The 13,820-nt window shown below is 38.6% G+C and overlaps 2 protein-coding genes across 5 annotated transcripts in view; one reads left to right on the top strand and one right to left on the bottom strand.

The window, feature by feature from the left end:
- The window catches only part of LOC134752788 (uncharacterized), an 80,077-nt gene extending 75,878 nt beyond the window's left edge, over positions 1-4,199 (top strand). For all 4 annotated transcript variants that reach the window (XM_063688497.1, XM_063688495.1, XM_063688494.1 and 1 more), the window contains exons 31-32: positions 1,019-1,067; positions 2,422-4,199. In XM_063688497.1, the coding sequence (XP_063544567.1) occupies positions 1,019-1,067; positions 2,422-2,474 (102 nt within the window). In that variant the 3' untranslated portion in view covers positions 2,475-4,199. The remainder of the gene's footprint in view (positions 1-1,018; positions 1,068-2,421) is intronic.
- Positions 1-13,820, bottom strand: part of LOC134752816 (probable chitinase 2) — a 483,068-nt gene that overhangs the window by 78,844 nt on the left and 390,404 nt on the right. The window lies entirely within an intron of this gene.

The raw sequence follows: 13,820 nt of genomic DNA, 5'->3' as shown, positions 1-13,820 counted from the left end.
TTAAACAAAACACAAACATTAAACAAAACACAAACATTAAACAAAACACAAACATTAAACAAAACACAAACATTAAACAAAACACAAACATTAACCAAAAAACTACAAAAATTACATTAAGGTAGATAACTGGTAAACACATTGACACCCTTCATCTATTTCTCAATGTGTTTACCACCCTGAATATATTTTTGTTTACCTACAATAAAAAAGATTGAAGTTTTTTTTTAAGTTTGAATATAATTAAGAGTCCCCGGCAAGCTCGGCCGAATTGCACCTTCCCATACAAACGTAGTTCCGCTCTCATTTTAAAAGTACGTGCTGGATTGTAATGAAACTTTGCACATACAATGACATGAGGTATATCTAGGTCTGAAATTAGTTTATATAGCTCCAGTTCATAAAACAAACAAACTAGAGCAAAAACAAGTTTTGTATGAAAAACTCAAATTCGCTGTATTTTTTTAACTTTAGTGTCTGAAGCTACATAAACTAATTACAGACATAGATATACCTTATCCTATTGTAAGTACAAAGTTTCAGAGTAATCTAGCTAGTCGTTTTAAAATGAGAGCGGAACTACGTTTGTATGGAGAACCGAGCTTGCCGGAGACCCTTAAGTAGACATAGTGCTCACTCCATACATAAGTTTTGTTACCAAAACGACTATTATTTTTGTAGTCAACATCTAGCGTCAAGTAGCGGAATGATCAATACTGCTACTCGCCAATAGATGTCGCGACGAACGGAAAGTGTAATGCTCAACGATTTTCAGCTAATATTATAACCGGATTAACCTTAACTCTATTTTCAACTCCTGCTGTTAATATTAGTTGTAAATTGTTAAGCAATACACTTTTCGTCAGTCACGACACAAGTGACATCTATTGTCGAGTATCAGTACTGATAGTTCCGCTACTTGACGCTAGATGTCGACTACGAAAATAATAGTCTTGGTAACAGTGAGCACTCTATGCCAACTTAATTCTCTTTCCTAAATTGCAGTATTAATTCACAGATGTCGCCCGGGAACTGGTGCAGACGGTCTCCCGGTCCCATGCATCCAGGTAAAATTACTACGAATATTTTTATTAACCCTTTTGACTGCCAGCAAATAGAATTAAGTAGACATAGAGTGCACACTCTATACATCAGTTTTGTTACCAAAAAGACTATTAGATTTAGATTTATTTACTTACTTACTACTTACTCCTCTGGCGCAGCGACCCAAAGTGTATCTTGGCCTCACGACAGTTCGCCACTGATCCCGGTCCTGTGCAGTTTCTCGCCAGTCTTGGACCTGGAGCTCGCGCAGATCAGCGTCCACCACATCCCCCCCCACCGGTACCTAGGTCGCCCGACCGCGCGGCGTGCTGTCGGTTTTCCCTCAAACGCTCTTTTCACCGCCCGATCGTCTCATTCGCTTTAGATGTCCGAGCCACCGAAGCCTTTTAAGCTTCTTTTTTTTAGATTTATTTATTTCATAATATTAAATTACATTCATCATCTTCCTCGCGTTATCCCGGCATTTTGCCACGGCTCATGGGAGCCTCGGGTCCGCTTGACAACTAATCCTAAGAATTGGCGTAGGCACTAGTTTTTACGAAAGCGATTGCCATCTGACCTTCCAACCCAGAGGGGGAAACTAGGCCTTGTTAGGATTAGTCCGGTTTCCTCACGATGTTTTCCTTCACCGAAAAGCGACTGGTATAAATATCAAATGATATTCCGTACATAAGTTCCGAAAAACTCATTGGTACGAGCCGGGGGTTTGAACTCGCGACCTCCGGGTTGAAAGTCGCACGCTCTTACCGCTAGGCCACCAGCGCTTAAATTACATTACATTACATTAATGCAATATTAAATTACATTATAAATTATTTTAAGCTAATCTATACGAGTTTATATTATGATCGTCAACTATTATTTTCGTAGTCGACATCTAGCGTCAAGTAGCGCAATTATCAGTACTACTACTCGACTCGACACTAGATGTCACTTGTGTCGCGACTGACGAAAAGTGTATTGCTCAACAATTTACAACTAATATTATAAGCAGAAGGAGTTGAAAATAGAGTTTCGATTAATCCGGTTATAATATTAGCTGAAAATCGTTGAGCATTAGACTTTCCGTTCGCCGCGGCATCTATTGTCGAGTAGCAGAACTGATAATTCCGCTACTTGACGCTAGATGTCGACTACGAAAATAATAGTATTTTTGGTAACAAAACCGTTTTATGGAGTGAGCACTCTATGTCTACTTAATTATCTTTGGCAATCGTGAACCGTATTATTATCTGAATAAGGTTGATTTTTGTTTATTTTTTTTAGTAATTAGTGAGTTTTGGATGTCAACTGACGATATTCTAATATACGAGTAATACAAGCCAGATTTTCACAATGATATTGACATGTTCGCAGCTCTAAACCAACCGCGGCGGCCGCACCCAGACACACGCAACGGACGACGTTAACATATCCTACACACACACACAAACACGTCCCGGAATCCGCCTTTATACATGTTATACGATTGTTTTACCATTACACGTATAGTATGAATTGTCTCACATGATTTTTAGGCCTCAAACCCTAATTCGTTAAACAAAAGCCTTTGTTTCTTTTATGTGGAGGCGCCTTAGTCGCGTGCCGAGCGAGTGCCAAAGCAACCATGTCGTTAAAAAGCAACTATCGTGATAGTATTAAGGTTCAAAATGTAACAGCTCATTCTGAGATAACGAGTTTGGGTAATGAAGGACGAACGGTTGCCTGTGTGGGCTCAGAATGAGCTGTTACATAAATTTGAACCATATAAATAGGACGGTTAAATTTCTTTTTAAACGAGTTTGTTCCCGTTCAGTCAGTAGCGGTAGCATTGGTAGCCGCTGAACAAAAGATACAAAGGCTTTTGTTTAACATTAGGGTGTGAGGCGTAAAAATCATTTGAGAAAATTCGTACTAAACTGAAGCGCGCGGCTACAGCATTCCGACTTGCAATACAATACAATACAACCTGGCCTGACCTAATAGCTGTTTAGCGCCAGTTGCACCATCCCACTAGCCCGGGGTTAACCGGTTAAACCAGTGTCAAATTGTACTGGTAACCATGGTAACTCCAAGTTTAACCGGTTAACCCCGGGTTAGAGAACGGGCAATCTTAAAATATCAAGCCATGTCAGAAAGTAATAATATAATTTAAAGTTTTTGATGATTTTTCTTCCATAATAGAAGTACACTTTAACAATATTTTTCTTATCCCTATATTTTATTATAAAGGTAGATTTCGGGACATTATATAAATAAATCAATAGTCAATAATCTTTAATTAACTATATAAATATAACTTGGCCAATTGTGACAGTCTATAGTTTAGTACGTTTAAGGCTTTCTTTAAAAAAAAACTCCATACATTTGAGTAATGACTTTCCCCCATAACTAACTTAAAAGTACCTATAAATATGGGATTTTTAAATAGTTACAATTTAGTAACGTTTGATATGGATATATGTAAAGAACGCCTTAAAAATAACCTAAAGTCAAAGGAAACTCGCCTCCATGGAGATCTCACATCGCAAAGGAACTAGTCATTTTTTAAAGCTAAATTGCATAGACTATAGAGATGTTTTTTTTTTATATTTATTGTAACGGCTGTTAGCGGCTTTCCTTTGACGACGGATTGATTTTAAAATAGTTTTTTTGCAAGGGGTCTTTATTGAGAACATAAGTAACATCAAACATTATTGTTAATATCCATAACATAAGTAGTCATGTACAGTACGTATGGTGCTACTTTACCGCACTAGTGCGATAATAAGCACATTACGCAACTATGTCGAAAATTTAAAGGGCCATATGTACTGTAAAACGTTGTACGATACACGTGCGAAAAGGTACAGTACACACATACACTTGTATCGTAATGTACTATTACTTGACGTTATTTCTAACTGTTGACTATTTAGTACGAAGCACGTATGTATTTAGATGACACTTCATCATTTATGTGTATAGTATGAGTCTTCTCAAATGATTTTTACTCCTAAGACCTTAATCTGTTAAACAAAAGCCATTGTTTCTTTTGTGCGAGCGGTCGTGCGGTCGGCCATTGTGTCTGAGCGCGTGCCAAAGCAACAATGTCGTTTAAAAAGCGGCTGTATCGTGGTGGTTTTAAGGTTCAAATCTAAGTACATGTAACATGTTTTGGTAATGTATCGACTACCTCAATGTAGGCTAGCGTTCACATATATTTGTACCTTAAAACCACCACGATACAGCCGCTATTTAAACGACATTGTTGCTTTGGCACGCGCTCAGACACAATGGCTGACCGCTTTTCAAAAGAAACAATGGCTTTTGTTTAACAGATTAGGGTCTTAGGCGTAAAAATCATTTGAGAAAATTCATACTATAATGTGTATGATTTTGATTTACATGAAATTAAGACATTTGATGATTTCATATGAAAATAAAATCGATATAAACTCAAAAGAGACGCCTTGTCAGTTTGCTGTATGTTTTATAAACACAATATCATTGCTTTTATCACTTTATTTGTGGTAGGTAACCTCGTAAGACCTATTGACCTATTTTTAGGACATTTTTTTTAGTCTTAAAGGCCCAAAAAATTTGGTATTTCAAAGAAAATCAGACCATATATCGGAACCTCAAATGCATGTGATGCGGAGGGAGTGATCAAGGGCATGTGATGCGGAGGGATGAAAGTCATGTGACGAGAAAGGTATTAAGAATGAATGTGGAGGAAGGTACGAGAAGGTCGAGAAGAGGAAAACCTAGGAAAAGGTGGATGGACTGTGTGGGAGATGATATGAAACGAACGCAAGTGAATGATGAGATGACGGGTGACAGAGAGGTATGGAAGAAAAGGACAAGCTGCGCCGACCCCAATTGAATGGGATAAGGGCAAGCGAATGATGATATCGGAACCTCAAATTTCAAAAGAAATGACCTATTTTCAGGACACTGGGTCCTTATTTCACTTGTACTAAAAATAGAATGGGCCTTACAAGGTTGAAAAAAGTCATTTATAATATGAATACAAAAGTGAAATATAAAAATCATTGCTATTATTATTTGCGTATGATCGGAATGCTACCAGACCTTATAAGAATATTTGTGTCGTTCTCAAGTAAAAGGTACCACATTGTCGCTTATCATAAGGGTGAAATTTGCTTGTATCTCTATACGAATAACCTGTCAGAGCGTCCTTGTGGTAAGCGACAATGTGGTACCTTTTACTTGAGAACGACACTTTTCACCTTTAAAAATCCTTCATAGGCTAAGATCGGAGCTTACCATCAGACGATTACGCTAAATTGCATAAAAAATAATTAAAAATGTATGTTCATGTGCTTTTACTTTTTTTTTTTTGAAGTTGTTTCAATAATAAAAACAAAATCTATTCTATTAAGCTTAGAAAAAAAAACATTAAAACTACATATTAAAACTAAACTAACTTTACTTTTGCTATAAAATGCGATGATATTGTATTTATAAACGTACAGTTATAAGCACTTTTTTATATGGTACCCCATTAATTTAAAATAATTAATTACTATTATTAAGTTCATTTACCATATATAGAGTTGTGCCGTTCCCGGTAACATTACCCATTTTGTATGGGGAATGTTACCGAGCGAGAAATTTCCCCATACAAAATGGGGAATGTTACCGGGAATGGCACAACTCTAACCATATATAAGATGTCTCTAACATTGTCTCCTTTTAGGGAAGTTTTACAAGAATTACGTTTTTGACACTAAATGATTTTAAAAAAAATTGATATGTTGTGACAGTCAATATTTCAATCATTGCTTTTAATTAAATACAACTAAATGTGGTTATGACCTGGACGGCTATAAGAACCAATAAGTCCATCCTAGAGGAGCTGAAAATCACCACGCGGCTCTCTACCTATACAATATGTCAAGAACGCGCACTCAGCTTTTTTGGACATATCATGCGGTCTAAGAAGCACGACCTAGAAAGGCAGATCTTGGGTCAAATGGATGGCAAGCGCGGGCGAGGAAAAGCACCCACGAGATGGTCTGATGGTGTGAAGAGGGTGGTTGGCGGCAACATGCAGCGCGTGACCCATATGGCTTATGACCGCACACTATGGAGACGGAGCAAATATGGTCGCGATCCTCAGCAATGAGGGACCGAGGAAGAAGAAGAAATGTGTGGTTGGGATGATTGTTAATTTCTATACATTACTTTTAACCAGTTAAACCTGAAGTTACCATGGTTACCAGTACAATTTGACACTAGGTTAACGGTTTAACCGCTTAACCTCGGGTTAGTGGGATGGTGCAAATGGTCCTAAGATTGTTAGGATCGCAGATATTTACAAAAACCCAAATGTTAGGTTTGAAACGTGTGCATTTTTATGTACATACGTATTGTATTGTATGCATAATGTGTGAAACAGGTTATTCTTGTAAACATTCCTTAATATACTAGTTCCATATTTTATCTGTAAATTTGTCTGTCAGCTTCGCAAATGTCAGAATACAAGAGATATGGCATTGTTTTTTGGCATAGCATGGCTATATCCTCTACAAAACTGACTGACGTATAAATAACACTTGTACATTCTGTGCTGTCAAAATCTTTACAGATTTGTCTTGATCTAACTCTATCATTGTCAAATAAAACTATGAAAACTGATTATATCGCGTATATTTAATTTATAATACATCCCGACGTTTCGAACCCTTTACAGCGTTCGTGGTCAAGGGGTGACACCAACGTCGGGATGTATTATAAATTCAATATACGCGATATAATCCGTTTTCATAGTTTTATTTCATGAGTGTCTTTCATTATTACCTATATCTTAACTGAAATATCGATGAATGTCTGATTTCAACGTTTAGATTATGAATACGTTAATTAAATTGCGAAGTTGGCATATCTTTTGTATTCTAGCATCTATGGCCATACTATCAAAACTGGATACAAAAATTCAAATAATTTACCGTTACAACTCTTGATATTAGCGCCATCTATGAAACTCTTAGAGAAGCTTGAACGTTATAAGCGCACTAAGAAAACGTGATGTTGTTTTTTAATTAATATTAATATCTATTTTAGTATACAAGTACAAGAAATCTGTTATATATTATACGAGTACATGCCTGCGGCTTTGCTTGTCTTATATAAAATGTTTGAATTCTTGAAAGTAAAGTTGTTAGTTTTTACTATCCAATGTTGTACTTAATTTTTTATGGTTACCTAAAAAAATATTGATTAAGTAAAATATATATTTAAAAAATTAAAAGAAATACAGGCAATTTGCAGTCATATACAAGTATATAAGTGATTGTCTCCTTTATGCAATAGCCAATAAGAAATACTTTCATTCTCTAAAATAGTTATCACACCTATCATAATAGTTATTTGGGGTATTTTTTATGAAAAGGGACCTTATTGTCGATGGCGCTTACGCCGCACAGCGTCGCGCCGCATTGTATTTATATCGGAGCATCGTTAATAATGGCGTAAGCGCCATCGACAATAAGGTCCCTTTTTATAGAAAATACCACATTTTATCTTCGTTTTGATAACAGGTATCATAAGCGTGCCGATATATGTGTTATAAAATAGAGGTTAAACAACGGGCGGTCTTATCGCTAAAAAAGCGATCTCTTCCAGACAACCTTTAGGGGAAATTAATAAATGTATGTCATGTCAGTAGGTATTTCAAATGGAAAAAAAGAAATCTAGCACAGAAATAACACAAAACGAAACAATATACCATACATGTAAAAATAAAATAAAATACATTATACAGTGTGGACAACCAATATCTGACGGTCTAGCATGAGTTGCGTTCTCGCGCGCGACTTCAAGTATGGACTCGCGCGCGAGAACGCAACTTATGCTAGGCCGTCTGACAGACCTATAAATGACAGATATGACAGATTTCTGGCAGTAGTTGGTCTAAGGACCTTGACCTTACCGTGTGAACTTATTATGAACACCTTACATGACAATACATTATTATTCACAACGACGGGACTTAATCGCGTAAAATAATTTTTAAATTTACCTCCGACGTTTCGAGGACGGCGTTGTCCCCGTGGTCTTCTCCGAGACAACGCCGTCCTCGAAACGTCGGAGGTAAATTTAAAACTTATTTTACGCGATTAAGTCCCGTCGTTGTTAATAATAATGAGTAAAAATCGTGAAAGTTTAAATCAGTGTATTATTATTATTCTCTTTATTTATTATTTTTCTTACGTTAGGTTTTTTATAATATGCATATAAAAGTAAAATATAAAAACACTTACAAAACAATACAAAATACATATAAACAAATTATAAAAAACCTAACCTAGGGTGCCGCCAGCAGCGGGGCAGGGCCCAAGCTGCCGGTGGTCAGGGCCGCAGAGAGAGGAACCGGCGGACTATCCGCGCCGTGTCCAAGATCACCGCCTTCTGCATCTGACCCTTGATCCAACCACCTAGCGAGAGTCTCTCAAGGTGTTGGTCGAGACTCTTCGCTATGAGACCGTTCGCTGAAACGACTATCGGGACAATGATCGTCGAATCAACATCCCACATGGCGGTTATCTCGTGAGCCAAGTCTAGGTACTTACTGGACTTGTCCTTCTCGGCTTTCACGAGATTCTCATCATGGGGGATGGTGATGTCGACGAGCACGGCCCGGCGCTGCGATCGATCTATTATCACAATGTCAGGCTTATTGGCTACAATAGTCCTGTCAGTGATAATAGATCGATCCCAATAGAGCGTGGCACGACCATTCTCGAGAACTGGCACAGGTAAATACTTGTAGTACGGTACTTCGCAGTCCACAAGGCCGTATAGAAGAGCAAGCTGCTGGTGAATAATCCTGGCTACGAGATTATGTCTGTGCAAGTACTCGCCGTTAGCAAGATGAGAACAACCGGAAATGATATGCCTGAGTGACTCTCCGGGACGGCGGCATGCCCGACAAATGTCGACCGTACCGTCCTTTAGGATATATTTCCGATAGTTGTTCGTCATCATAACTTCGTCCGCAATTGCACAGGCAAAACCCTCGGTTTCTCCGAAGAGGTCCCCGAATCGTAACCAGTTCACCGACGCGAGCAGGTCTACATCGGGTCCCATGAGGGCCTTGTAGAACCGCCCGTGTAGCACCTTACTCTCCCATACCGCCCTGCGGCCCGCAGCACTTTGTACCACAGGTTTGTGCCAGTTCTCGTTTGCCAAGGAGAGCGGCGTGAAGTGCCTGTCCACTGCCACCACATCACGATGCATCCCACACTCGTTGTTAAGGAAATAATTCCTGAGATTGCACACCTCGCGGTTGTGGAGATCTTTGGCGTTAAGGAAGCCTCGACCTCCACACTTCCGTGAGATGTACAATCTCATAACTGACGAGCGTGGGTGTAGCATACGGTGTGTGGTGAGTAGTAGACGGACCCTCCGATCCAGGGCGTCCAGCTCGGTCTGAGTCCACCTTAGTATGCCAAAGGAGTATATGAGTATGGGCATTACCCAGGCGTTGAAGGCGCGCACTTTATTGCCTCCTGACAAAAGACTGTTAAGGACTTTTGTGAGCCGACTGAAAAAGCGCTCCTTCACCGACCGTCTAATACCCTCGCCCTCAATACCCAACGACTGTGACATACCAAGGTATTTATAGGTTTCTGATTCAGAGATAGATCTGAAAGACATTGTCTCAGAAAGTTGTAAATTTGTTGAATTTACAACCTCCCCCAGCTGTACATGCATAACCGCACACTTATCGACACCAAACTCCATTCTGATGGCGGTACTGAAAACTTCTGTGGTTTTTAATAGCACCATCAAGTCTTGGTTATTTGGCGCAAATAGCTTGAGGTCATCCATGTACAGAAGGTGAGAAATGACTTCACCCTCTCTCCGAAGCTGGCAACCTAACCCTGAATCCTTCAGCAGGGTGCTGAGGGGATTCAGAGCTAGGCAGAACCACAGGGGACTCAGACTGTCACCCTGAAATATTCCTCGCTCGATCCTTATAAAGTCCTGCGGGCCAGGGCGGTCATCTCCACCTCCTGGTTGACGAAGGACTGTGATCCACTGCCTCATACACGCACTTAGGAAGGATATTAAAGCTGCATCAAGTTTATACAGCTCCAATACCCTTCTCAGCCATGAGTGAGGCACCGAATCATAGGCCTTCTTATAGTCAATCCAGGCGGCCGAGAGGGCCCCCTTGTTCCGTCGAACTTGCTGGCATATGGTCATGTCTATGAGGAGGAGCTCTTTAGTACCACGGGACCCAACCCTACATCCATTTTGAGCGGAGGCCAAAATGTTGTTAGCGACAATGTGCGCGTTAATTTTTGCTCTCAAAATGGATGTAAGGAGCTTGTAAAGTGTAGGCAAGCACGTGATGGGTCTTATTATTATTATTATCACAAAATATGTCGCTTACCAAATCACTAATTGTCGGCACGCATATGGTCTCTGTAAGTCTTCTATTGTATGTTGCGTCACTCGCGGTCGGGGTACTTGACAAGTTAGAATTACAATAGGGATGATGACACATATAACAAAAATACCAAAATCTAGTAAAATAGATAGCAAATGAGCAATTTATCACAATAACGTGGATATTACAATTATATATAGAAATAACACAAAAGTACAGGACCTGAAAGTTTAAAAATTTAATTTAATTTTAATTTCCAAAAAGGTAAAAAGTAAGGGTACCATTCGATTCCTTATATTTTATCCAAAAAAAGATGGTTCATCAACTATATACATAAACGTAATATTTCACCGACAAAAACGCAATTTTCTTGTTTTGTCCATACTTCAAGAAGGGCTCTCAGTGACTTTGACGTCACGTTCACTTATCGTTTTGTTAGGAGCGTTTCGCGAGTGAAGTACGACTGACGGACTTTGACTATCATTTCTGACTTTTGTATTGCTTTAATACAATGGGTCCCATATAGACATTTGATCCTAAAAACACTTCCGATCGGTACTAAATACTAATTAGTATTATTAATGAAAATTTGTCATCTAGCTAATTTTGAGATTTTGAGTTATTTAATTCAGAAATATTTAGGCGGTTCACACACTGACAACCCGATCTGCCGCCGCGTACCGATATTTTTTATAATATATGCAAGGGCCACTTGCGCCATCCAGGGTTATCCACTAACTCGGGGTTAACCAGTTAAACCCGGTTTTACCAATACAATTAAACCCTGTGTTAACGGTTACGAGTTAGTGGCTAACCCTAGATTGGTGCAAGTAATAAATCAGTTAATTAATGAATACTGAGTGCTGACGCATGAATCACCTTAGGAGCTATGGCTATGTCGTTAGCCATTATTGAACAAGTCGAATAACGCGACGTGGTGGTAGGAAGGAAGGGAAGGGGTTATTCAAAGTTGAAACGCAATGGATAAATCAATACCATTCATAGTTACTACACTATTCTTTTGGTTGGTAACACATGATAATTCTGTATGTAATTGAAATTTAGCAGTTTATCAAAAATTTACCTGTGGGAAGTTTTTTTTAAAATCATGTTAGTTTTTTCCGAAAGTTAGAAACAAGCTTATCATTAAAAAAAACGGACAAGTGTGAGTTGAAGTAGGCAACCTAAAGCTCGCGCCAGACTACGCGACGCGAGTCGATTTCGCTGATTAGCGAACTAGACTCCACACTCGCGTTCGCGGCTTCGCGCACGTGTGGAGGGGGCTTAGGGTTCCGTACATAAAACATATACGGCTCTCAGGAACCTTAAAAACGCCTTCGCTTTTCCTACATAATTTTTAGGCAATTTTGTGGCGATCCATACAAAATGAATTGTTAATTTTTATGAATAAGGGGGTAACACCTGAATAGTATTTGTATTTGACAGCTTGTCAAGTCGCTCCGCCGCGCTACAAACACTCGTGACAGTTGACAGTTCGACTGTCAAATTGTAAGCAACGTCCGTAGAGCGGTAATTTATATGGAAGTTTATTGTAACGTGTAGAGAGTATATAATTGTTAATATTAAAGATTTTAGCGTATGACATGATTTTTTATTATTATAAACGTATCATATACCAACCTAGGTTAGGATGTGTTCACATTGACACCGCAAACCTTCAAGAAAAGAACGTACTCCCATCTTAAGTCCTAGTATGCCGAAACGCACACGAGAGGTTAAATGCCGGCATCTAAGTGTGCAATATAAAGGGTTAAATTAGCCTTTTCGAAGCCAACAACGGATATATCCGAAACGCAGGTCCAACGCCAAAGACGGATTAATCCGTCACTGACCACAGAGCAACATAGACCTACGTGCATATGCATAAAGTTCAATTTCAGTTTTGACACCTCGGTGGCGTAGCGTCCGAGTGACAGCTTTTGTGTTTGACACGGCGTCGAAAAGGTTAAACATTTAACAAAGTAGATTAAAAAATACAAGGTACAAGCTTTATCGTATGTTTAAAAGTCCTACAAATTCTGTATAAGGAAATAAGTTTTTGGCAAAAATTTCATTTTTGGTACAAGCTTTTATCGCTGACCGTACTTTTCTTTCCACAGGCAACTAAAACTCATCGAGATAATTCTAAAAACCCCAAACACAATTAGCAAAGAGGATATAATAGGATAGAGCGGTACTGTCATAGTAAATTTTGTAGCCACAGAAAATTCACTGCCATCTATTGATACACGATTAAAACTAAAAATAAGATGTATAAAATACCATAAAATGTATTTATATATGGATAAATGATTTTATTTATTTATTTGCATTAATTATTTTTATATTAATTTGACCCATGTTCTTTCACTGACATGCGTTAAAATCGTTAAATAAACAAAACCGTCAACGCCATCTATTCGAGAGTGAGCCAAAGGTAGTGGCGCCATCTGTTCGAGAATCAAATTTTCTTGATTTTCGAGGCATGTTTCTTTCCTTAGACTGTATCCATCTATTACGGAGTTATATCTATCTTTCCTACTGCTATATATAAATTATAAACTGTAAAAGATGTCATATATTAAAGGAAAAGTGACGAAGCCCTCCAGTGGTGAAGGCCGGATTCGAATCGGCGTCTTTCGCTATCGTCATGAACCCCTAGGCCACCCCGCCACCGGGCGTTAGCCGCGATAGCTAAAGACGCCGGTTTAAGTTTAATGTTAATACATTCAGGACATAATAATACATTTAAATACATTCATTATTCATTCAGTTAATACATTCTTCTTTAGGACATAATTGTCCTGTCATTACTATATATCTGTCTTTAGGATTACGAAGTGTACACAATCAGCCATACGCTGGTAATTGTAACGCTATCACTTATCCGATAAGTTTATTGACGGTAAGTGACTGTAAGTGAACGCAAACAATGTTGATAAACATTTAGCCAAAGCTGTGTGTATCTAACTGGAACACGAATTTGCACACAATAGCATTGACTTATATATTACTTCGTAAAGACGGGCCTTACGAGCACTACGATGTATAGCTTATGGAATAAAAATGTCGAAATCGATCTAGAAGCGACAGAATTTAATGACTAAATGTCCAGTTAGGTAACAACACGTTCCCGCGCGTTACGTTCATTGCGGCATTTATTTATTTAAACTTTATTGCACAAAGATATACAATTATGTACAAATGGCGGACTTAATGCCAAAAGGCATTCTCTACCAGTCAACCATAGGGCCAAACAGAAACACTAAAGGATGGTGCAAGGAGAAACGAACAATCCAGTAAAGACAATGGACAAATACATTACAAAAGCCAACATTGTATAATATATATACATACATAAACATACATATAT

This window comes from Cydia strobilella, chromosome 25, assembly GCF_947568885.1.
Source record: "Cydia strobilella chromosome 25, ilCydStro3.1, whole genome shotgun sequence".
Taxonomy (NCBI): domain Eukaryota; kingdom Metazoa; phylum Arthropoda; class Insecta; order Lepidoptera; family Tortricidae; genus Cydia; species Cydia strobilella.
The sequence above is the reverse complement of the archived record's forward strand: the minus strand, read 5'-3'. Positions and strand labels throughout refer to the sequence as shown.